At 45.2% G+C, this 26269-nt stretch overlaps 2 protein-coding genes across 4 annotated transcripts in view; one reads left to right on the forward strand and one right to left on the reverse strand.

The window, feature by feature from the left end:
* The window catches only part of LOC143936205 (ABC-type organic anion transporter ABCA8-like), a 394203-nt gene that overhangs the window by 132527 nt on the left and 235407 nt on the right, over positions 1–26269 (forward strand). The gene's annotated exons all lie outside the window — the stretch shown is intronic.
* LOC143936211 (ABC-type organic anion transporter ABCA8-like) overlaps positions 7584–26269 on the reverse strand; it is a 98852-nt gene continuing 80166 nt past the window's right edge. The window contains exons 29-39 of the mRNA XM_077460625.1: positions 22848–22968; positions 21459–21582; positions 18217–18308; positions 17652–17821; positions 17316–17391; positions 15519–15613; positions 13461–13580; positions 11537–11677; positions 8360–8439; positions 8206–8261; positions 7584–7956 (exon numbers count right to left, since the gene is read on the reverse strand). Of these exons, the coding sequence (XP_077316751.1) occupies positions 7864–7956; positions 8206–8261; positions 8360–8439; positions 11537–11677; positions 13461–13580; positions 15519–15613; positions 17316–17391; positions 17652–17821; positions 18217–18308; positions 21459–21582; positions 22848–22968 (1168 nt within the window). The 3' untranslated portion in view covers positions 7584–7863. The remainder of the gene's footprint in view (positions 7957–8205; positions 8262–8359; positions 8440–11536; positions 11678–13460; positions 13581–15518; positions 15614–17315; positions 17392–17651; positions 17822–18216; positions 18309–21458; positions 21583–22847; positions 22969–26269) is intronic.

Consider the following 26269-nt stretch of genomic DNA (forward strand, 5'->3'; position numbering starts at 1 on the left):
TTTTTTTTTTATTTTGCATTTTTTTGTTTGTTTAGCAAAAAAAACTCCGAGCTGTAATTAAATACCACCAAAAGAAAGCTCTATTTATGGGAAAAAAATGATAAAAATGTCATTTGGGTACAGTGTTGTATGCCCGTGCAATTGTCATTCAAAGTGCATCAGCGCTGAAAGCTGAAAATTGGTCTGGGACTGAGGGGGGTTTAAGTGCCCAGTAAGCAAGTGGTTAAGCATTATTAAAATCACTGCTCCCTAAAAAACGGCCGCTTTTAAACATGCATTGATACATGTCCCCTGGGGTAGAACCCGGGTCCCCAAACACTTTTTAGGACAATACAATACCATGCATATTAGCCTTTAAAAATTTGCACTTTTGATTTTTCACATTCGAGTCCCTTTAACGGGGTTCACGTGTTCGCACAAATTTTTGGTCTGTTCACATGTTCTGCCACGAACCAAATCTGGGGGGGGGGGGGGGTGTTCAGCTCATCCCTAGTCAGGATCAATGGTGTTCTCAAAGTTGAGAAATCCAGGATACTTATCCATCATGCCATATCATCAGAGAGGCGCGTTATTGGCCCCAAATTTATTCTACAGCAAGACACCCCAAACATAAAGTCATTAAAGTGGGGTGCCCATTTAAAAATAAAAATAAAAGACTCTTACCTGCCCTTCACAGCCAGACACCCACTGCGCATGCGCGAGCGTTGCCATGCGCCCTGAGTGGCCGGGCAATCATCTGGGACCCGTCACGTATCCCAGATGATTGACAAGAGGGAGGGGGCAGAGCTGAGCCACTCCTGCGCTGAGGGGAAGTGATGTCACCAGCCCAGGCACTGAAGGAGATAGACTACGAGGAACCCCCCTAGCAACAACCATTTAGAGGTGAGTTAAAAAAAAAATCCATATTTTTATTTTATTTATATTTTTTTAGGAATATTAATGATTTTTTTTTTGTGTGTGTGCAACCCCACTTTAACCACTAGAGATCCACGCTATAGCCAAATGACGGCTACAGTGCGGACCTCCTTTGCCGGGACTACATCTATTGACGTCGTCCCGTGCACGAGCAGCCTGCGCGCCCCCTGAGGGGCGCACGCGGCGTGCTCTGTGATCGGTGAGTCTATGAGACTCGCCTGATCACGGATCCGAGCAAGGGGTCAATCCCGAACCCTTACCACGTGATCAGCTGTCAGCCAATGACAGCTGATCATGTGATACAACGGAGTCGGTAATCGGCTAAACGGCTAAAAAAAGAGCCGATCACCGGCAGCCGTGATCGGGACATCAGTCCCGATCATGGCCAGCTTACCGGTGCCCACCTGCCCCCTGCCAGTGCCACCTCAGGAATAAAAAAGTGCCCCCCGTCAGTGCCACCCATCAGTGCCCACAGTGCCACCCATCAGTGCCCACAGTGCCACCCATCAGTGCCCACAGTACCACCCATCAGTGCCCACAATCTGCCTCAACAACGGTGCTGCACCCCAGTGCCACATATCTGTGCCCATCAGTGTCATCTACCAGTGCTCATCAGTGCCGCCCATCAGTGCCACCTATCAGTGCCACCTATCAGTGCCCATCAGTCCCATCTATCAGTGGTACCTATCAGTGCCCCTTAGTGCCACCCATCCGTGCCATCTTATCTGTGCCCATCTTTGCCCATCAGTGCCGCCTTATCTGTGCCCATCGGTGCCACCTTATCTGTGCCTATTAGTGCCGCCTTAACTATGCCTATCAGTGCCCACCAGTGCAGCCTATCAGTGCCCACCAGTGCAGCCTATCAGTGCCCACCAGTGCAGCCTATCAGTGCCCACCAGTGCAGCCTATCAGTGCCCACCAGTGCAGCCTATCAGTGCCCACCAGTGCAGCCTATCAGTGCCGCCTCATCAGCACACCTCAATGAAGGAGAAAAATGACCTGTTTGCAAAATTTTATAACAAACTATTAAACATGATTTTTTTTTTTATTATTATTTTGCATCTTTTTTTGTTTGTTTAGCAAAAAATAAAACTCCCAGCTGTAATTAAATACCACCAAAAGAAAGCTCTATTTGTGGGAAAAAAAATGATAAAAATGTAATTTGGGTACAGTGTTGTATGACTGCGCAATTGTCATTCAAAGTGCATCAGCGCTGAAAGCTGAAAATTGGTCTGGGCAGGAGGGGGGTTTAAGTGCCCAGTAAGCAAGTGGTTAAAGAATGATCGTCAGTGTAAAGAAGAACAAGGAGTCCTGGAAGTGATGGTTTGGCCCTCACAGAGTCCTGATCTCATCATCATGGAGAACCGTCTGGGATGACACGAAGAGACAGAAGAATTGGAGGCAGCCGAAATCCACAGAAGATCTGCAGAGATGTGTTTTTTTTTATGTTTTTATTATGTTAGTTCATATTGGAAGTAAAGTGAGGAATCACTCAGAGAACAATACATTTTTTAAGTTATACTATAAAACATCAAATAAAAGAAAAAATACCAATTTAGGCCAATTTGTATTCTGCTCCATGTTTTTGGTTATAGCATCTGTAAGGAAATGTAGAGTTACTCCTTAAATCTATAATGTTGTAGAAAATGTCTTCATCTCATGCTAGCTCGTGCAAGAAGTGGTAAGGCGAAGTGTTTAGCCGGATGCGTCTGCGGTTGACATTTAGTTGCTGGACGTTAAGAACATATATTGTGTGTTGAGAACATTGGTCTCAAGCCAAGGTGATCAGGTCAAACATTGTGAGGTTGAGTCTCTAGGCAGAAATACTATTAATATCTTTTTAGGTTAATATTAATTCTATATTGTATTAACAAAATGCTTGAATGTGATTGGTTGTTCATGGGGCCTTCCCCCTATACGACCCCTTTTTTGTTTATTGCATATTATTCTGTGAAGCCGGAATAAAACGTTGTATTCTTTATGTTCCACACACTGTGTATGGTGTCTTGACTACCCAACCGGTCAGAGAGTTTTTCCATTGACCACCAGAGTCCAGCACGAGCACAGGAAAGAGGGGCTGAGATAGGAATACCTTTCAGCATCTACAAACGATGGGATATTTTTTAGTAGTAATGGCGACGATCAGTGACTTATAGCAGGACTGCAAAATTGTGGCGGACAGTCGGAACACGAACTGACACTTTGTGGGGACCAGTGACACTAAAACAGTGATCAATGCTAAAAAAATATGCACTGTCACTGTACTAATGACACTGGCTGGGAAGGGGTTAACATCAGGGCCGATCAAAGGGGAGGTGCTTGTACTAGGAGAAGGCATGGATCGGTGCCCCTGCTTAGCAGAGACACAGGAGGATCCATGTCTTCTGTAGAGACAGAACGCCGTTCTGCCCTTGTCCCAGATCATCGGCGGGTACCGGTGGATCAAGTCCGCCATACCCAGCGATCAGCACCCACTGTCTAATCACAGCAGGAGCGGGCCCCCAAACCTGGAAGTGCAGAATTACGTACTAGGTACCTGATCCTGTGCAGGAGAGCCGCCTTGCCGCCGTATATACACAGTATACGGTCAGCATGTGGGTAATGGTGATCGGTAAATGTAACCATTGGTTAACCACTTTATGCACACGCTATAGCCGAAAGACGGCTAAAGCACGGGCTTAAATTGCTGGAAGGGGCGCACATTGCTGTCCTCCCGCGCTCGCACTGCCCCACGCGCCGCGCTTGGACATCAACGAGTCCTTGGGATCCCAGCCCTTTACCACGTGATCAACTGTCAGCCAATGACAGCTGATCACATGATGTAAACAGAAGCCGGTAATCGGCTGATAGCATGAGGAGAAAAAAAATAATCCGATTATCGGCTTGTGTAAACGGGATATGGGTCCCACACACTGACAGCCAGTACTACTAAGCCGTGCCCACCAGTATTGCCCACCAGTGCCCATTGGTGCCACCTATCAGTGCCATCTACCAGTGCCACTTATCAGTGCCACCTACCAGTGCCACCCATCAATTCCATCTACCCATGCCCACTATTAGTGCCTATCAGTGCCATCAATCAGTGCCACCTACCAGTGCTCATCAGTACCACCTAACAATGCACATCAATGAAGGAGAAAAATTACCTGTTTGCTAAATTTTATAGCAAACTATGAAATATTTTTTTTTTTTAATGTCTTTTTTTTGTTTGTTTAGCAAAAACTAAAACCCCCAGTAGTGATTAAATACCACCAAAAGAAAGCTCCATCTGTGGCAAAACGAATTAGAGAAATTCCATAGGGGTACAGTGTAGCATGACCGTGCAATTGTCATTCAAAGTGCAAAAGTGCTGAAAATTGGCCTGGGCAAGAAGGGGGTATAAGTGCCCAGCAACCAAGTGGTTAATGGCGATAGATAAATTTAACCATTGGGTAATGGTGATCGGTAAATGTAAAATTGGGTAATGGTGATCGGTAAACGTAACATTGGGTAATGGTGATCGGTAAATGTAACATTGGGTAATGGTGATCGGTAAATGTAACATTGGGTAATGGTGATCGGTAAATGTAACATTGGGTAATGGTGATCGGTAAACGTAACATTGGGTAATGGTGATCGGTAAACGTAACATTGGGTAATGGTGATCGGTAAATGTAACATTGGGTAATGGTGATTGATAAATGTAACATTGGGTAATGGTGATCGGTAAATGTAACATTGGGTAATGGTGATCGGTAAACGTAACATTGGGTAATGGTGATCGGTAAACGTAACATTGGGTAATGGTGATCGGTAAATGTAACATTGGGTAATGGTGATCGATAAATGTAACATTGGGTAATGGTGATCGGTAAACGTAACATTGGGTAATGGTGATCATTAAATGTAACATTGGGTAATGGTGATCGGTAAACGTAACATTGGGTAATGGTGATCGGTAAACGTAACATTGGGTAATGGTGATCGGTAAACGTAACATTGGGTAATGGTGATCGGTAAACGTAACATTGGGTAATGGTGATCGGTAAATGTAACATTGGGTAATGGTGATTGATAAATGTAACATTGGGTAATGGTGATCGGTAAACGTAACATTGGGTAATGGTGATCGGTAAACGTAACATTGGGTAATGGTGATCGGTAAACGTAACATTGGGTAATGGTGATCGGTAAACGTAACATTGGGTAATGGTGATCGGTAAATGTAACATTGGGTAATGGTGATCGGTAAATGTAACATTGGGTAATGGTGATTGATAAATGTAACATTGGGTAATGGTGATCGATAAACCTAACATTGGGTAATGGTGATTGATAAACCTAACATTGGGTAATGGTGATCGGTAAATGTAACATTGGGTAATGGTGATCGGTAAATGTAACATTGGGTAATGGTGATCGGTAAATGTAACATTGGGTAATGGTGATCGATAAATGTAACATTGGGTAATGGTGATCGGTAAACGTAACATTGGGTAATGGTGATCATTAAATGTAACATTGGGTAATGGTGATCGGTAAACGTAACATTGGGTAATGGTGATCGGTAAACGTAACATTGGGTAATGGTGATCGGTAAACGTAACATTGGGTAATGGTGATCGGTAAACGTAACATTGGGTAATGGTGATCGGTAAACGTAACATTGGGTAATGGTGATCGGTAAATGTAACATTGGGTAATGGTGATTGATAAATGTAACATTGGGTAATGGTGATCGGTAAACGTAACATTGGGTAATGGTGATCGGTAAACGTAACATTGGGTAATGGTGATCGGTAAACGTAACATTGGGTAATGGTGATCGGTAAACGTAACATTGGGTAATGGTGATCGGTAAATGTAACATTGGGTAATGGTGATCGGTAAATGTAACATTGGGTAATGGTGATTGATAAATGTAACATTGGGTAATGGTGATCGATAAACCTAACATTGGGTAATGGTGATTGATAAACCTAACATTGGGTAATGGTGATCGGTAAATGTAACATTGGGTAATGGTGATCGGTAAACGTAACATTGGGTAATGGTGATCGGTAAACGTAACATTGGGTAATGGTGATCGGTAAACGTAACATTGGGTAATGGTGATCGGTAAACGTAACATTGGGTAATGGTGATCGGTAAATGTAACATTGGGTAATGGTGATCGGTAAATGTAACATTGGGTAATGGTGATTGATAAATGTAACATTGGGTAATGGTGATTGATAAACCTAACATTGGGTAATGGTGATCGGTAAATGTAACATTGGGTAATGGTGATCGGTAAATGTAACCATTGTTTACATGTATTTATTATATCCTTTAGTGTTCTCTATGATTATTACATTGCATCACTTGTTTCAAAGACCTATGTATTTCTTATGCTCCTTAACTCCATCTAGTGGCCATCATGTGGTATTTGACTGCCCATAATAAAAGAACATTTGTCCAATTAGCCTAAAGAACATTCATTTTTGTCCACTTTGCACAGAATGAATCTACATGTAATTGTTAACCACTTGCTTACTGGGCACTTAAACCCCCCTCAGTCCCAGACCAATTTTCAGCTTTCAGCGCTGATGCACTTTGAGTGACAATTGCGCGGGCATACAACACTGTACCCAAATGAAATTTTTATCATTTTTTTCCCACAAATAGAGCTTTCTTTTGGTGGTATTTAGTTACAGCTCGGAGTTTTATTTTTTGCTAAACAAACAAAAAAAGATGCAAAAAAAAAAAAATCATGTTTTAATAGTTTGTTATAAAATTTTGCAAACGGGTCATTTTTCTCCTTCATTGAAGTGCGCTGATTAGGCGGCACTGATAGGCTGCATTGGTGGGCACTGATGGGCTGCATTGGTGGGCACTGATGGGCTGCATTGGTGGGCACTGATAGGCTGCACCGGTGGGCACTGATAGGCATAGTTAAGGCGGCACTAATAGGCACAGATAAGGCGGCACCGATGGGCACAGATAAGGCGGCACTGATGGGCAAAGATGGGCACAGATAAGATGGCACGGATGGGTGGCACAGATAAGTGGCACGGATGGGTGGCACGGATGGGCACTGATAGGTACCACAGATAGATGGGACTGATGGGCACTGATAGGTGGCACTGATAGGTGGCTCTGATAGGTGGCACTGCTGGGCACTGATGGGCGGCACTGCTGGGCACTGATGGGCGGCACTGCTGGGCACTGATGGGCGGCACTGGGGTGCAGCACCTTTGAGCACTGTGGGTGGCACTGTGGGGTGGCACTGTGGGTGGCACTGTGGGCACTATGGGCACTGACGGGGGGCACTTACTTTTGCTTTTATTTAATTTCAGGATGGCACTGCGGGAGGCAGGTGGGCACAGGCAGGTGGCAGGTGGTCCCTTGTATTGATGGCCGTGATCGGGACTGATGTCCCGATCACGGCCGCCGGTGATCGGCTTTTTTTTTCTCTCCTCGCGCTGTCAGCGCGAGGAGGAATAATAGCCGATTACCGGCTCCGTTCTATCACATGATCAGCTGTCATTGGCTGACAGCTGATCACGTGATAAGGGGTCGGGATCGACCCCTTACACGGATAGGTGATCAGGCGAGTCTCACGGACTCGCCGATCACAGAGCGCGCCGCGCGCGCCCCTCAGGAGGCGCGCAGGCCGCTCGTAACCGGGACTACGTCAATAGACGTAGTCCCGAAAATGTAGGTCCGCGCTAATGCCGTCATTTGGCAATAGCGCGGATCTGAAGTGGTTAATCAATAGATCCCCGAAAACACGACTCAAAAGACTACATAATCTGGAAGTCTCCGAAACTTGTCATGCATCCCTCAGTGATCAGGTGACTTGATTTCGGCTTCCCCCACAATATCCATTTCAGTGCAACTTCTAAGGCAGAAGGTTCCGCCGCACACACAAGGCACATAATAATAATAATAATAATAATAATAATAATAATAATATTACAGACAATGTTATATCTCTTCACTCCTCAGGTGTTTCCATCGGAATGATGAATCCAAGTGGAAGTCTTCCTTCTCCTGTTCTTTGGCCAACTCGAGGAAGACCTGTCAGTAATCAAACAACAAAAAAATCAGCTCCTTCTTACCGAACCTTACATTCATAAACATGGCCAGGAAAATAAAGCAAGTTAGTAAAGATAAACCTTCCATGTTTTCCCTCCCTCTGCTGACCCCTGAGACCCTTATTAGATTTCCTAACCATCTGCAAGCCTACATAACTAAACAAATCACATCAAGAAAGTAGGGATTTTATCACCATGTTTGTCGGTGTTCATTGGATATCAGTGCCGTTACCTGCTCCAGGGTGGACTGGGAGAAGCTGTACTCCTCAATGTTATACGTTTGTTTAGCTCTGTAAAGAAAATACACAAAGATCACCGACCTTCGTACCGTCCTGTGAGGACCTTCACATTCATCTTCAGCTCCATTACCAGCTGTATAATCTTACCATTCTCCAAGTGTTGGAAGGCCTGAGACAGAGACTGGACGTTATCCATTGGGATCTTATAGACCAACAAAGAGGAGAACCTGCGGGGTAAAGACCAACATTCAATGGAAACATCCAAACACTAAACCCAACAAGTCTATGAAGTAAAGGTCATCCAAGGAGAACCTGCGAGGTAAAGACCGACATTCATCACTAAACCCAACAAGTCTATAAAGTAAAGGTCATCCAAGGAGAACCTGCGAGGTAAAGACCGACATTCAATGGAAACATCCAAACACTAAACCCAACAAGTCTATGAAGTAAAGGTCATCCAAGGAGAACCTGCGAGGTAAAGACCGACATTCAATGGAAACATCCAATCACTAAACCCAACAAGTCTATGAAGTAAAGACCGACATCCAATCACTAAACCCAACAAGTCCTTAAAGTAAAGGTCATCCAAGGAGAACCTGCAGGGTGAAGACTGACATTCAATGGAAACATCCAATCACTAAACCCAACAAGTCTACTGTAAAAAGTAAAGGTCATCCAAGAAGAACCTGGGTGGTGAACACCGACACTCGATGGAGACATCCAATCACTAAACCCAACAAGTCTATAAAGTAAAGGTCATCCAAGGAGAACCTGCGGGGTAAAGACCAACATTCAATCACTAAACCCAACAAGTCCTTAAAGTAAAGGTCATCCAAGGAGAACCTGCGGGGGTGAAGACCGACACTCAATGGAGACATCCAATCACTAAACCCAACACGTCTATAAAGCAACGGTCACCCGTCATCCATCGCAACCTTGCAGTATTTGTACTCCGCCCTACTTTCATTTTTTCTATGTTGTTTATTGTTGTATTATACTGACATCTAGTAGTGGTTTTGAGCCACTATAACTTGTTTACTATGTGATTTAAAGGGGTTTTCCGTCCGTTTTTTTTTTTAAAAGTCAGCAGCTACAAACACTGTAGTTGCTGACTTTTAACCACTTGCTTGCTGGGCACTTAAACCCCCCTCTTTATCCAGACCAATTTTAATCTTTTAGCGCTGACGCACTTTGAATGACAATTGCGCCGTCATACAACGCTGTAGCCAAATTAAATTTTTATCATTTTTTTCCCCCAAATAGAGCTTTCTTTTGGTGGTATTTGATCACCTGTGCGATTTTTATTTTTTGTTAAAAAAAAATGTAAAATAGACCGAATTAAAGCGGGATTCCACTGTCTTTAACGTTTTTTTTTTTTTGTGGCATACTGACAATCAATAGTATTAATAATTATAACACTTACTTTTTCAGTTTTTCCAAACAGCAGCATGCCGTTTTGTCATCGAAAATGATTTTATAAAACCGTCTCCTGACGATTGCCATTTTGCCTGTGGGCATGTGAAGCCCACAGGCATCCTCTTCCGGGAAAGTGTGCTGCTAAAAGACCAGCATGCACCGCCCGTTCGATTAAAGATCTCGCGCATGCGCAGTCAGCGCAATATCGAGCGCCGTCAACAGCTCCGGTTGCCATGACAACGGGTGTTGTCGTCGGAAGTCCCGCCCACGCGAGATCTCGAGCCTGGGCGCCGCACAGACTCCTGGGAAAAAAAAAAAAGATCCCAGGAGCCCCTGCGGCAGACCGGAAGAAGTGACCTGCCGCTGAAGCCCCGCCCCTTTCCGCATCGGCTCCTCCCCTTTCCGCAATCTACAGAGGCAGAAAATTTGAAATAAGAAAAAAACAGAAGAAGACAGCTGAAAGGTAAGGGGGGTTACCTAGTGTTTAGGGAAGGGGGGGTCACATAGACCTAGGACTGTAATTTAGGGTGGACCTCCGCTTTAAAAAAAAAAAAAATTATTATATATATTTTTTTTATTATTATTATTTTGTTATAAAGTTTCAAAATTTTTGTCCATCATTGATGTACGCTGATGAGGTGGCAGTGATGGGCACTGATCGGTTACACTGATAGGATGCACTAGGTGGCACTGATTGGCACCACTGGGGCGCATTGATAGGTGCCACTTGTGGGCATTGATAGGTGGCACTTGTGGGCACTTTCAAATGGCAATTATGAGGCATAATTGCCTCTTCCATTTCGGGACCCATGTCCCTTTAAGGTGACCCGGTGATCTGCTTTTTTTTCTCCTCCGCTATCAGGGCCGGCTCCTTACTCAGATCGGTGATCACCCGAGTCACCCGAGTCACAACGTGCTCCACGTGCGCCCTGCAGGGCGTGCGCAGGGAATGTGCACAGGGGAGGCCGTCATATTACGGCCTCCCAGGAATTCACATCCACGCTGTGGCCGTCATTCAGCCATAGCGTGGATGTCAAGTGGTTAATAAGGACACTTATCTGTCCAGCTGTTTAGCGGTAGTTAGTTAGGTCCCAGTTAGACTTTACCCATTTCTTCCATGTTTCCTCAGTCAGTATTAGTATAGAGGCAGGGCTTGGGAAAGTCGTTGCCTTTTTACACTTTAATAGATCAGAAAAGGTTCCTCTGTACTGCAATTAGCTGAAGTAAAATTGCATTGGATTCAACGTCTGGGTCATATTGAAGAGTTAAGCTGTCTGTGGATGGTGCCAAGTCAGCAGGTGACCATACTGCCTGTACAGTCCGGGTTTAAAGGGGTTTGTAAAGATATAAATCGGCATTTGAAACCAAATAATTTGGTTTAAGAATCAGACGGAACTTATCTTCTTTACTTATGCATCCCTCTGTACATGGATCCTGGTCACCTATTATTAAAGGGATCTGGAAGGTTTCTAGAATTTCACCAATCTGTGATCACTTGTAGCCTGTTGTTGCTGGGATCTAAGGATCCCTTATGACCAGGGATCTATGAAACTGTCATATAAGTGATATGTTAATTACCCCTTGGAGCCCTTTACAGGGTTTCAGATGCCGGAAGGCAGGGTGGGGGTTTATGATCATTGTGATTGACTGTCACGGCGGTCACATGACCGGAAAGCTCCCAAACGCAAGAAGTTCTGTTAGCTTTCTGCAAATTAGTAGGCAGATATGTGGCCTCTCGGTGCCAAGGCACACCCGCCAAGAGGCCACATATTTGCGTACCATCAGCACCTAGAGGTTACAACTAAGGATCAATCATTATAGGGGAACCATGAATCGATCCATAATGGAGATAGAAGGCTCAGTCATTACTGGAGGTCTTGTAATCTTGCAGAGTATTCTCTGATTTACCTGTCCTGCCTGGCGGCTTGTGGGAAGAGGCGGAGGACCTCCTGGTGGATCACATCGACCTGCTGGGTGTCCTTCAGCTTGATCTCCAGGAGGTAACCTCTACTGAATTTGCTCTTCAGATGCTCGATGGATCCGATACACCTGGGGGGAGAAATGCTGTGACTTATTAAAGTGCGCGTTAAGTACAGTAGATAGTCTGGTTGAAAAAAAAAAAAGACACAAGTCCACCCAGTTCAACCAATAACAGCAAAACTTTTTTATACTCTAGATCGGGGTCACCAATCTTTCTAAACGAAGGGCCAGTTTATTGTCCTTTAGACTCTAGGAGGGCCAGACTTTGGACCAGCAGGATTGAAATTTTCCTGGCATCAGTGGGAGTAAATATCGCCACGTTTGGTATTAGGAGGAGGAATAGTGGCCCATCGTGGTCATCATAGGGAGCCATTATTGGTGTCAGTGGGAGAAATGGTGTCCCGCTGTCGCTAGGGAGGCTGCATCTGATGGGCACTGGGGAGGCTGCATCTGATGGGCGCTGGTCAGGCTGCATCTGATGGGCGCTGGTCAGGCTGCATCTGATGGGCGCTGGTCAGGCTGCATCTGATGGGCGCTGGTCAGGCTGCATCTGATGGGCGCTGGTCAGGCTGCATCTGATGGGCGCTGGGGAGGCTGCATCTGATGGGCGCTGGGGAGGCTGCATCTGATGGGCGCCGGTCAGGCTGCATCTGATGGGCGCTGGTCAGGCTGCATCCTATGGGCGCTTGGAAAGGCTGCATCTGATGGGCGCCAGTCAGGCTGCATCTGATGGGCGCTGGTCAGGCTGCATCTGATGGGCTCTTGGGAGGCTGCATCTGATGGGCGCTGGGGAGGCTGCATTTGATGGGCGCTTCATTAAAAAGGTGGGGTATACATGGGCAGGGCAAAGGGGGTGGAATCAGGGGTGGATCCAAGGGGGGGGGGGGGGGCAGCCAAATTAGGTTTTGCCTAGGGAGTCAAAAATCCTTGCACCAGCCCTGGTCATTAGCAAGAAGAACAGAGCCCCAAGGGCCGCATCTGTTCCGCGGGCCGAAGTTTGGAGACCGCTGTTCTAGATAGTGTAAGGAAGGTTTAGACCCTCAACGGAGATTCTATTGTGGTCTGTGTATCTGCCAAGAAGATTCATCGTCCGATTGTCCTGGTGACCCTTGTCACTGAAGGGACATCCTAAATTTTACAGTTGTGAGATGAGGGCAGATCTTTCAATGGTGACCACTCTCTAGAAGGGGAATCCGTCTCATTTGGAGAGATTTTCTCTCACTTCTGGTTGTGCCTCCAAAACAGAAAGTTAAGGGAAATCTCCCCAATAATAAACCTGGTAGGGGATTTTAATATTTCCTTATTCTATAAAAAAAAAAAATTGTAAAAACTTTTGGCTATATATACACTTTAACTCATTCCAAAGGTAGAATAAGTAAGGGGAACCCAGTAACCGCGATAACTTTCCATTAAAAAATAATGAGTGGTGCAAATTGTTTTCTCAACTTTTACATCAAAATAAGGATTCTGAAGGACAAGTAGACCAGAAAATTGTCATATTCTGCCGTTACCTTTTCTATATTTGTGCTTCCTATAAAAAAAAATCTTCTTGATGGAAAAATACAATTTGGCCACAGTAGGGGGAATTATATTTAACATATCTGCCAATAATTTATATCTGCAGAGAGGTCTCCATCTCCAACTTCTGTGATACCAGAGCTAAGTCATCCTGCATTACATTACCCTTCCTCATGTCTCTACCATGGCGTTTTTGAGTTGCATCCTCATAACACAGTTATGCTGGATCAATTCTTCCAGAAATCAAACATTTAAGACATCTCTACTCCTTCAATGCATGCATGCTTTCCTAAAAAGTTTCCCCTGACCCAGTCCTGCCACCGTTCTTTCTCACCTGAGTTTTCCGGACGCCATGATTGCCACGCGGTCGCACACAGCTACGGCCTCCTCCACATAGCGGGTGGTCAGGATGGCAGCCCTTTCCCTGTTCTTGAAGTCCGCTCGGATGGCTCTCCTTAAATACACAAGAAAAGTCTAAAGGTGTCATAATTTTGTATCTAAACCTCCAAGGTCCATAAAGACATGGACGGAGGAAATTGACTGGCTTGCACAGAGTCCTGGCCTCAACCTGATAGAACACCTTTGGGGTGAAATAGAGTGGAGACTGCGAGCCAGGCCTTCTCGTTCAACTTCAATGCCTGACCTCACAAATGGGCTTCTGGAAGAATGGTCAAACATTCCCATGGACACCCTCCTAAACCTTGTGGACGGCCTTCCCAGAAGACTGGAAGCTGTTATAGCTGCAAAGGGCGGGGCCAACTCAATACTGAACCCTCCGGTGCCATTAAACTTCATGTGCGTGTAAAGGGAGGCGTCCTAATACTTTTGATAATACAGTGTATAGTTGTATGACAATTTAGAACAGTTGATGATATTAGTTATTTATTTTTACCCTGTATTGCAAGGGCTGTTTTTTTTGTTTTTTTTTAACATGTGACCAGCAGCAGAGGACTAGAAGCCCCTCCTGGTTATGTTAGATGTCTTAGAGCCGGTGGGGAAAGATGCAGCATCAGAGCGATGCTGAATCCACCGAGGTAAGTATGATTAAAATAAATAAATATATATTGATAGTCCCCATTGACAACGTCAGATGTGACGAAACGCGTCTGGGAGGGCACGCAGTGACGCTACCACGCTGTTTGAGAGGAGGACGGGCTCCTGTTTCTGCCGGCCGGCTTTTCATGTACCGTTTATACAAGCTGTAAATTATCCATACACATGTAAGTGTGCTACCTTTTTTTCTTTTAATAAACTATCCAAACGATATTATGCCATGTTAGCTCCTTTCTTTTTTGGGCATTACTGAGCTCCCCATTTGGGATCACGAAGTATATTATTATCTGGAGGGCACTATTATGAGATGGAGAGTTGACCCACTAAAAAGGAGGATATCTTCTGATGGGACCCATTGAATATATACAAACGCCCTAACTTGCCTATTTTCTGGTAAGCGCATTTAATATACGGTGACGGGCACTTTATGCGCTTTTGGATCGTGTTGAATCACTGTGGTGTCACAAACGCTTATCCGGATTCACATACGAACTTTTCATGATTGGACTTTTGTTTATGACACTATTTCTTTATGTATTGCTGTGTTTTATTTTGCACTTAAGGTGTTTTTATTGGTATAATCATTTATGATAATCACCTACATATTTCGATAATATATTTTTTATTTTTTATCTTTTATTTTTATTTTTTCTTTATTTATTTATTTTTTTCATTATTATTATTTTTATTAGTATAGGGTTGGCGCAGTTTTCTATTTCTGTATATATTACCATGTTTCTCTTTTAATCTCTTGCCATGTGTTGCAATAAAAGGTAAAACAACCCTTTAAAGGTATTATCAACTTGTGACAAGACTCACCAAATCCTTTGTTGTCCTTTTGATTCCAGACCAGTTGAAGGTTCATCTAGAACGATGATCTGATCTCCTTGTGTTGCCCCCCACCCCCCCATATCACATGATACCACAGGGCCCAGGGCAGCATCCCTCCTGCCCACCCCTTGTACTGGTGGGGATCCTTCCACATGCCTTTACCGGCTCAGCCTCTCAGCAAGTAACTGAGATCCTGAGCCAGCAGCTCCCATCCCCCCTCCACAACCCAGAGCTCTAATGAGAATGGGGGGGGGGGCAGTGCAGAGAGCTGGTGACGGATAGTCACCAGCTCTCTGCTCAGGGAGCTGCGAGAACCGAGTGATCTGCGGTGTTCGATCGCTCGGGTCTCAGTGTTAGAGGCGGTGGGGGACAGAAGCAGTATTGGATCTAGGTAAGTATTATTTAAAAAAAAAAATATTACCATTCTTCCCTTTTAAGCTCTTGCCATGTGTTGCAATAAAAAGTAGGACAACTCTTTAAGGTATTATTAACTTGTGACAAGACTCACCAAAGCCTTTGTTGTCCTTTTGGGTCCAGACCAGTGGAAGGTTCGTCCAGGAGAACGATGGTGGGATTACCCAACATGCTGATGGCAAAACACACCTAAAGAACAACAGAGATCTAAAAGGACAATTCTGGCTTCTGCTATGTTGGCTTAAACAACACAAAATTGGCAACATTATTGATACTTAATGTTTATGATAACTGTATGAATTTGAGGAAATACATGGCGGATTCCATGCCAGGGAACTATTTGCAATTCTTTGGAACCTGACTATCCTAACTCACCATGGCTCCTCTGTGTTCTAAAGCCTTAATCTAGCAGAGAGGATAGCCCAGGGGCGGACTGACCATCGGGCCACTCGGGCACTGCCCGAGGGCCCCATGACACTAGGGGGTCTCCATCAGGGTTGCCAGCCTCAGTAAAACCAGGGACAGTATGTAAAAAGTTGTGTTTTGTTTTTTTACATCTGTCTCTGAAATGTCCCTTACCGACATCCTTTTGGTCTAAAAATCCTGAGATTATAGCTGCCCCACCTCTCCAGTACCTTCTCAGCCAATAGAAACATGTCTGTGTATACTGTGTGTGCGTGTGTGTATACAGAGAATCCCAGAGCAAAATGCCAGAAGAAATAGGCGCAGGGACGGCATGACTGTGCTGGACTGCACAGTTGCCACTTTAAACGGTTGGGACACTTTAAGAGAGGGAAAGGGGAGGAACTGGGGGCGGTGCCTGGGCTAAGAAGTGAGATGGTTAGGGGAAGTGAAGTGCAGTCACAGAGCGGAGGAGGAAGCGTTTCCCACCCACCTGCCCTAAAGTAGGGTTTAGGAAAAGGGAAGTTGTGTGGTAAGGCAGCTCTTTGGGTTGCTGGGAGAGGAGATCGGAGAAGTACATGTGTAAAAACATGCTGTACCCATCCATGTGATGGGAGTGGTTTATGGTACTTCCAGGTACAGGGGGTACCTGGAAGGGTTAAAAGGGGTAGGTCACTGCTAGGTTTGATAACGCCTCCGAGTCAGGGGATTCCGACTGGAGGCATAAGGTTGAAGTTAAAATAGGTGGTAGCAGTGACCAGTGGGTGGGCATTTCCCCCACCCAACCAGGAACCAGTTTAAAAGTTGAAGTGTTGGTAATGTTAATTTATGTTATTTATTAAAGTTTATATTTGTTAATAAAATAAGGCCGGATGGCCATTTACTCCAAAGCCTAGTTGGGTCTTTTGTAAAGAGGGGTTTTGGAGGGTGGTATGTGGGAATGGGGTAGTAGGCATTAGGTTACTGGGCCTAAGTCCTACAAGGTCATGTGTGGCCCCATAATCTCTGATTGCCTGGGGGCCCCATAATCTCCTATTGCCCGGGGGGGGGCCCATGAGTTGTCAGTCCACCCCTGGGATAGCCGATATCAGTTACATTACATATGCAGAATAATTACAGATATCAGTAAAGGGGATAAAATGAATAGACTTGTGGACATGCTGGATGATGACTGATGATTCATAAGCCTTCCAACATATTCTGGGAGTGTTTACTATTATATACATTTTGGAAACCTACATTAACTACTATCATTAATTATTGTTAGGCTTCTGGACTCAAAGGAGGACAAAAAACAACCTGGCCTTTATGGCTCCAGGTAAATGTAATGGTTTTCAGAAGCAGAATTGGTGGAGATGGGAAAGACCCTGTAGATCTGAGAGGTTCAAGTTGAGGATGTGGCTCGTGAGGGTATGGCCTTGGCCAGCTCTGCAGATGCTCTTCTAATATCCAGAATTTCTCAACACCATCTACTCAATTGAGCACACACCTTTCTGGAGACCCCGGCTGATAACTTCTTGGCTGGTTTATCAAGATGGTCCTTCATCTCCAGAGCTTCACTCACCCTGCAGACCAAAATATGGAGATATGAGAAGAACGATCTATTTAGGATATATTAACCTGTGAGGTTTATTAAGGTGTAGAGATAGAGGTTCATAGGGACTTGTATGTATTTGTGTGAGTTTCCATTAGGCCCTGTTTTCTCTAGATTTAAAAGCATAACGATGGGACTGCCAGGGCCAAACAATATTGAGGAGACCAGAGGAAGTGGAGTCAGACAACTCCCGAGGGGCATCATGATGATTTGGTGCACAAGTTAACTTACCGTTTGATAGCACGGTTTGTGTTCTCTTTATTCATGCCCTTCACAGCGGCGTAGATCTCCAGATGTTCCTTCACAGTAAGGTTGGGCCACAAGGGGTTGTGTTGAGGACAGAAGCCCAATGCTGCAGAGTCTTCAGTCCTAGGGGGGCCTCCTGCATTGCCTAGCACCACCTGCAGAGGGCATCCAAAAAGGTGGATTAAAAGAATGCCAAGCTGGACATTTTCTCCAGGTCTACTAGTAATGAAGCCCAGTATAAAACTTGTAAGGAAATCTGGATAGGTGAATCTCATATGTTCAACCAGCCATCCATGTACGGACACTAAACATTTTTTTTTGGAAGGAGTAACAAATCACTGGGGTTCTCAGATGTTTTAATAATTTTCTTGATTGTAGATGCATTTGTGATATTCTGTAACATTCTATTGATTGCATTTTGGTGGTGCAGAATTTTCCAGGGAACCTTGTGCCTTGGTTCCCCCATAACCACAGGGGGTGAGATGATCCTGTAGCACCTCCAACCATGAAACCCAAAGTCCTCTACTCCTATGCCTTTTTCATGCCTCACCTGTCCAGCTGTTGGCTTCATCTCACCCGCCAGAATCAACAGAGATGTGGTCTTGCCGGCTCCGTTGGGGCCCAGAAGTCCCAATATTTCACCTTCAAAAGATAAAAACAGACAAAAACTGATGATATAAGTGATATTTATAAATCTCTGATAGAAAAATCATCAGCTTTCCTCCTAGCCACCAAGCAAATTCCCTCTGCACAGGAAATAAATGATCTGGGTGTTTAAAGGTTAAAATATTTCTGTTATAATAAAGCTGAAACATGTTGTGATGTTAAATCATGGAAAAAGAGAACATATCATTTATGTGGGACAAACAGACATGCATTGTCATGTGGGCTCACTTCTGCATTCAGGGAACTTAAATTGGATCACAGGCGTCGTTGTGCATATTTCCAACTACACATGGGTGTTTTGTCCGCACATTTCCAACCACACATGGGTGTTTTGTCCGCACATTTCCAACCACACATGGGTGTTTTGTCCGCACATTTACAACCACACATGGGTGTTTTGTCCGCACATTTACAACCACACATGGGTGTTTTGTCCTCACATTTCCAACCACACATGGGTGTTTTGTCCGCACATTTCCAACCACACATGGGTGTTTTGGCCACACATTTCCAACTACACATGGGTGTTTTGTCCGCACATTTCCAACCACACATGGGTGTTTTGGCCACACATTTCCAACCACACATGGGTGTTTTGTCCGCACATTTCCAACCACACATGGGTGTTTTGGCCACACATTTCCAACTACACATGGGTGTTTTGTCCGCACATTTCCAACCACACATGGGTGTTTTGTCCGCACATTTCCAACCACACATGGGTGTTTTGTCCGCACATTTCCAACCACACATGGGTGTTTTGTCCGCACATTTCCAACCACACATGGGTGTTTTGTCCGCACATTTACAACCACACATGGGTGTTTTGTCCGCACATTTACAACCACACATGGGTGTTTTGTCCTCACATTTCCAACCACACATGGGTGTTTTGGCCACACATTTCCAACCACACATGGGTGTTTTGTCCGCACATTTCCAACCACACATGGGTGTTTTGTCCTCACATTTCCAACCACACATGGGTGTTTTGTCCGCACATTTCCAACCACACATGGGTGTTTTGGCCACACATTTCCAACCACACATGGGTGTTTTGTCCGCACATTTCCAACCACACATGGGTGTTTTGTCCGCACATTTACAACCACACATGGGTGTTTTGTCCGCACATTTACAACCACACATGGGTGTTTTGTCCTCACATTTCCAACCACACATGGGTGTTTTGTCCGCACATTTCCAACCACACATGGGTGTTTTGGCCACACATTTCCAACCACACATGGGTGTTTTGTCCGCACATTTCCAACCACACATGGGTGTTTTGGCCACACATCTCCAACCACACATGGGTGTTGTGGGCACACATTTCCAACCACACATGGGTGTTTTGGCCACACATTTCCAACCACACATGGGTGTTTTGTCCGCACATTTCCAACCACACATGGGTGTTTTGTCCGCACATTTACAACCACACATGGGTGTTTTGTCCGCACATTTCCAACCACACATGGGTGTTTTGTCCGCACATTTCCAACCACACATGGGTGTTTTGTCCGCACATTTCCAACCACACATGGGTGTTTTGTCCTCACATTTCCAACTACACATGGATGTTTTGTCCTCACATTTCCAACCACACATGGGTGTTTTGTCCGCACATTTCCAACCACACATGGGTGTTTTGTCCGCACATTTCCAACCACACATGGGTGTTTTATCTACACATTTCCAACCACACATGGGTGTTTTATCTACACATTTCCAACCACACATGGGTGTTTTATCTACACATTTCCAACCACACATGGGTGTTTTATCTACACATTTCCAACCACACATGGGTGTTTTATCTACACATTTCCAACCACACATGGGTATTATATCTACACATTTCCAACCACACATGGGTGTTTTGGCCGCACATTTCCAACCACACATGGGTGTTTTGTCTACACATTTCCAACCACACATGGGTGTTTTGTCTACACATTTCCAACCACACATGGGTGTTTTGTCTACACATTTCCAACCACACATGGGTGTTTTGGCCACACATCTCCAACCACACATGGGTGTTGTGGGCACACATTTCCAACCACACATGGGTGTTTTGGCCGCACATTTCCAACCACACATGGGTGTTTTGTCCGCACATTTCCAACCACACATGGGTGTTTTGTCCGCACATTTCCAACCACACATGGGTGTTTTGTCCGCACATTTCCAACCACACATGGGTGTTTTGTCCACACATTTCCAACCACACATGGGTGTTTTATCTACACATTTCCAACCACACATGGGTGTTTTATCTACACATTTCCAACCACACATGGGTGTTTTATCTACACATTTCCAACCACACATGGGTGTTTTGGCCGCACATTTCCAACCACACATGGGTGTTTTGTCTACACATTTCCAACCACACATGGGTGTTTTGGCCACACATCTCCAACCACACATGGGTGTTGTGGGCACACATTTCCAACCACACATGGGTGTTTTGGCCGCACATTTCCAACCACACATGGGTGTTTTGGGCACACATTTCCAACCATACATGGGTGTTTTGGGCACACATTTCCAACCACACATGGGTGTTTTGTCTACACATTTCCAACCACACATGGGTGTTTTGGCCGCACATTTCCAACCACACATGGGCGTTTTGGGCACACATTTCCAACCACACATGGGTGTTTTGGGCACACATTTCCAACCACACATGGGTGTTTTGGGCACACATTTCCAACCATACATGGGTGTTTTGGCCGCACATTTCCAACCACACATGGGTGTTTTGGGCACACATTTCCAACCACACATGGGTGTTTTGGGCACACATTTCCAACCATACATGGGTGTTTTGGCCGCACATTTCCAACCACACATGGGTGTTTTGGCCGCACATTTCCAACCACACATGGGCGTTTTGGGCACACATTTCCAACCACACATGGGTGTTTTGGGCACACATTTCCAACCACACATGGGTGTTTTGGGCACACATTTCCAACCATACATGGGTGTTTTGGCCGCACATTTCCAACCCCACATGGGTGTTTTGGCCGCACATTTCCAACCACACATGGGTGTTTTGGGCACACATTTCCAACTACACATTAAAAGGAACAGAAATGAACAGGAACTGACCTTTCTTGACACAGAACGAGGTGTTTCTGATGGCCGTTCTCTTCTTCTTCTTCCTGAAGCATCCACAGATGCCTGGCTTCTCTTCAAACTCTTTCCGTAAACTGTCCACAAGGATGGTCGGCCTCTGGAAGGGTAATAACACAAATTCAGTGTGTGCTTTGATTCTGAAGGACATCTTATTGTTGTAACATTTGTAAATTGATACAAAATTTCAAAAATGGGCCAATACTAGAAGAGTCACATGTGACTGCTACAAAGTTACAAAAATCTGTAACTTCTATTGATACTTTTATTATACTTCTAGGTCAGGCTGGACCAGCCATTCTCAACCAGGGATCCTCCAGAGATTCCATGAGCTGTGACTGATTGACCTTCTACTTGATAGTGCCGGCATAATTCCAGGACCTACACCAAGCAAGGATGGAGGGTGGGGGTATTCTTCCCACTGATCCCCGAGACCTGAAAAGAGATTTGAGGGTTTCTCTGGGGTGTAAATCAATCCATGGCCACCGCCACCACCCCCTATTCAGGCATCCGGCCCCATTTCTGACACCAGGCACCTGAATTCCAGCGGCGGGGGGGGGGTGTTTTTGAAGCACCTGATTAGAGCCATAGGCTTCAAAAAAGGTGACGGGCAAGTGCAAAGCATTGCGCTCGCAGTTCGCCCAGGTGTTTTAGAAAAGCGAATGACACTGAACTGCCTCTCAGCCAGTCAGGTGCGTAGTCTGTTACCCATCACCTGATTGGCTGAAAGGAAAGGCGCTACAATTGGATGCCTATCGGGAGGAGGACACAGGAGGCACTGCAAGGTCTCACCACGTGCCGCCATCACCCGCTGCCTGAGGGGGGAGTCACAGTGGCACTATTTGATGGTTACAGTGGCAGCATTTGATGTGGCACAGTAGCTGCATTTGATGGGCACAGTGGCAGCGTTTGATGGGCACAGTGGCAGCGTTTGAGGGGCACAGTGGCAGAGTTTGAGGGGCACAGTGGCAGCGTTTGAGGGGCACAGTGGCAGCGTTTGAGGGGCACAGTGGCAGCGTTTGAGGGGCAGAGTGGCAGCGTTTGAGGGGCAGAGTGGCAGCATTTGAGGGGCAGAGTGGCAGCATTTGAGGGGCAGAGTGGCAGCATTTGAGGGGCAGAGTGGCAGCGTTTGAGGGGCAGAGTGGCAGCGTTTGAGGGGCAGAGTGGCAGCGTTTGAGGGGCAGAGTGGCAGCGTTTGAGGGGCACAGTGGCTGCATTTGATGGGCACAGTGGCTGCAATAGATGTTTTTTTTTCTGAATTTTTCAGTTTGTTTGCACCCCCCAACATTTTTTGAGCACCAGCCGCCACTGAGTGTGATATATATTTACATGATGGACTTGCATTTAGCAGCATGAAAATATTACCTCCTCCTCCTGATCTGTTGTTTTCAAGGTGTTAACCCTTTCCTTCTCAGCAAGGACCTCTTCATCAGCATCATCCAGCTGCTCGGGATTCTCGAAAAAAGGATGTTCTCTCTTGGTAAATCTGAGTAGAATGGAGGAAAGTCTCAGACCCTTAGAGTGGGCTATTCTAGCAGTAAATCATCTATTCCCACATAAAGAAATGAAAATAAACACAATAAACTACCTAATAAGGTTATATTGTAATAGGCATATGAAATATCTACAAAATATAATAGAATTGTATCAGAAATAGAGAAAAGCACATGCTTGGTAGAGGACATCACTTACAATGTTACCACGAGTTGGTAAAATATAGTTTACATGTGGATAGTTATGTTTAACAAGCGGTGGATAACAAAGAGTACAAGAGTCTACAGAAGTACGACGACATGGAGAATACTCAACATGTGGAGCCCAGACTAATGTCTTCATCCAGCAGAGTACTGGTTCCCATTAGCCTGGAGGAAAAATGCAATATAGTGGCCCTTTATTGGTGGGGTTGGATTTATGTAGGCTAAATAATGTGTATACCATGCAAAGCGTGCCATGGCACAGTGATTGGTGGGCATGGAGAGAGGGGGGGTGTTCCTGAGGGATGTGGTTTGCTGTGAAACTCTTTTTCACATGTTCCAGTACTGGCTTCCATTGTAATCATCAGCACTTGGCCTCATAAATGGAAAGACCTTCCTCTGCCAGGAGCTGCAATGCCAGGCTTGAATTGGGAGAAGGTAGCTATGTAAAGCCCAGCAGAGCGGACTCCGAAATTTGGATGGACTTAGATTCATATCATGTTTTATGAATTTGGAGGTCCAGAGTCAAATCTTTATTATTTTTAGGGGGTTTGAATTCCCAAAAGGCATCTGGGAAAAAAGAGGCCAAAGGCTGCTCCCACCATATGGCTGCTATGTCAACCCGTAGCTTGACTTCCACTAGGTCAGCTTCTCAAACCATTCAGCCCAATTTATTAATTTAGCCTGGCTCAGATTACCTTCAACTTCTAAAGGACTTTGGGTTTCGAATCTACGAATTTTGGAGATGCGTGATTTATTAAAAGGTTTGGCTGAACCACAATTTATTACATTTTTCAGAAGTTTGCTCATCTCCAATGCCCAGCATGTGTCGCTGACTACTGGTCCCGATGTCTGAATGGTGAAGGTTCTCCACTTGGACCACCAGCCCAACGTACACTGCTCAAAGAAATTTAGGGAACAGTTTTTAATCAGAGTATAGCATCAAGTCAACGAAACTCCTGGGATATTGATCTGGTCAGGTAAGTAGGAGAGGGGGTTGTTAATCTGTTTCAGCTGCTTTGGTGTTAATGAAATTAACAGGTGCACTAGATGGGCAACAATGAGATGACCCCCAAAACAAGAATGGTTTTACAGGTGGAGTCCACTGACATTTTTTTCCCCCTACTCATCTTTTTTGACTGTTTTTGACTAGTTTTGCATTTGGCTGGGGTCATTGTCACTACTGGTAGCATGAGGCCATACCTGGACCCTATATAGGTGGCAGAAGCAGTCCAACTCCTCCAGGATGGCACATCAATATGTACCATTGCCAGAAGATTTGCTGTGTCTCCCAGCACAGTCTCAAGAGTATGGAGGAGATTCCAGGAGACAGACAGTTATTCCAGGAGAGCTGGACAGGGCCGTAGAAGGTCCGTAACCCATCAGCAGGACCGTTATCTGCTCCTTTGTGCAAGGAGGAACAGGATGGGCACTGCCAGACCCCTATAAAATGACCTCCAGCAGGCCACTGGTGTGAATGTCTGTGACCAAACAATCAGAAACAGACTTAATGAGGGTGGTCTGAGGGCCGACGTCCTCCAGTGGGTCCTGTGCTCACTGTCCGGCACCGTGGAGCTCGATTGTCATTTGCCAGTGAACACCAGAACTGGCAGGTCCACCACTGGCAGCATGTGCTTTTCACAGGTAAGGGCAGGTTCACCCTGTACACATGTAACAGACGTGAAAGGGTCTGGAGAAGCCGCGGAGAACAGTATGCTGCCTGTAACATCGTTCACCATGACTGGTTTGGTGGTAGGTCAGTGATGGTCTGGGGGAGGCATATCCCTGGAGAGACACATAGAACTTATACAGGTTAGACAATGGCACCCTGACTGCGATTAGGCATCGGGATGAAATGGGCCCTGGATTCCTCCTGGTACACGACAATGCCTGGCCTCATGGGACGAGAGTATGCAGTCAGTTCCTGGAGGATGAAGGAATTGATACCATTGAATGGCCCCCCACGCTCGCCAGGACTAGCCTGCTGCACTTTGATTTTCACTTTGATTTTCGAGGTCTCTTTGAATTCAGCCCTCTGTAGGTTGATCATTTTCATTTCCATCAAACGATGTGGCAACCTTTCCTTCCTAACACATTACCCAGTCCATACCAGTGTAGATCCCAACACATTACCCAGTCCATACCAGTATAGATCCTAACACATTACCCAGTCCATACCAGTATAGATCCTAACACATTGCCCAGTCCATGCCAGTGTAGATCCTGAAAACATTACCCAGTCCATGCCAGTGTAGATCCTAACACATTACCCAGTCCATACCAGTATAGATCCTAACACATTACCCAGTCCATACCAGTATAGATCCTGAAAACATTACCCAGTCCATGCCAGTGTAGATCCTAACACATTACCCAGTCCATACCAGTTTAGATCCTAACACATTACCCAGTCCATACCAGTATAGATCCTAACACATTACCCAGTCCATACCAGTATAGATCCTGAAAACATTACCCAGTCCATGCCAGTGTAGATCCTAACACATTACCCAGTCCATACCAGTGTAGATCCTAACACATTACCCAGTCCATACCAGTGTAGATCCTAACACATTACCCAGTCCATACCAGTTTAGATCCTAACACATTATCCAGTCCATACCAGTATAGATCCTAACACATTACCCAGTCCATACCAGTATAGATCCTAACACATTACCCAGTCCATATCAGTACAGATCGTAACACATTACTCAGTCCATATCAGTGTAGATCCTAACACATTATCCAGTCCATATCAGTACAGATCGTAACACATTACCCAGTCCATACCAGTGTAGATCCTAACACATTATCCAGTCCATACCAGTTTAGATCCTAACACATTATCCAGTCCATACCAGTACAGATCTTAACACATTACCCAGTCCATACCAGTATAGATCCCAACACATCACCCAGTCCATATCAGTACAGATCTTAACACATTACCCAGTCCACACCAGTGTAGATCCTAACACATTACCCAGTCCATACCAGTATAGATCCTAACACATTACCCAGTCCATACCAGTATAGATCCTAACACATTACTCAGTCCATATCAGTATAGATATCCAGCATGATATGTTT

Source organism: Lithobates pipiens, unplaced genomic scaffold (assembly GCF_037356315.1).
Source record: "Lithobates pipiens isolate NorthernLeopardFrog02 unplaced genomic scaffold, aLitPip1_a1.2 Scaffold_28, whole genome shotgun sequence".
NCBI classification, from domain to species: Eukaryota; Metazoa; Chordata; class Amphibia; order Anura; family Ranidae; genus Lithobates; species Lithobates pipiens.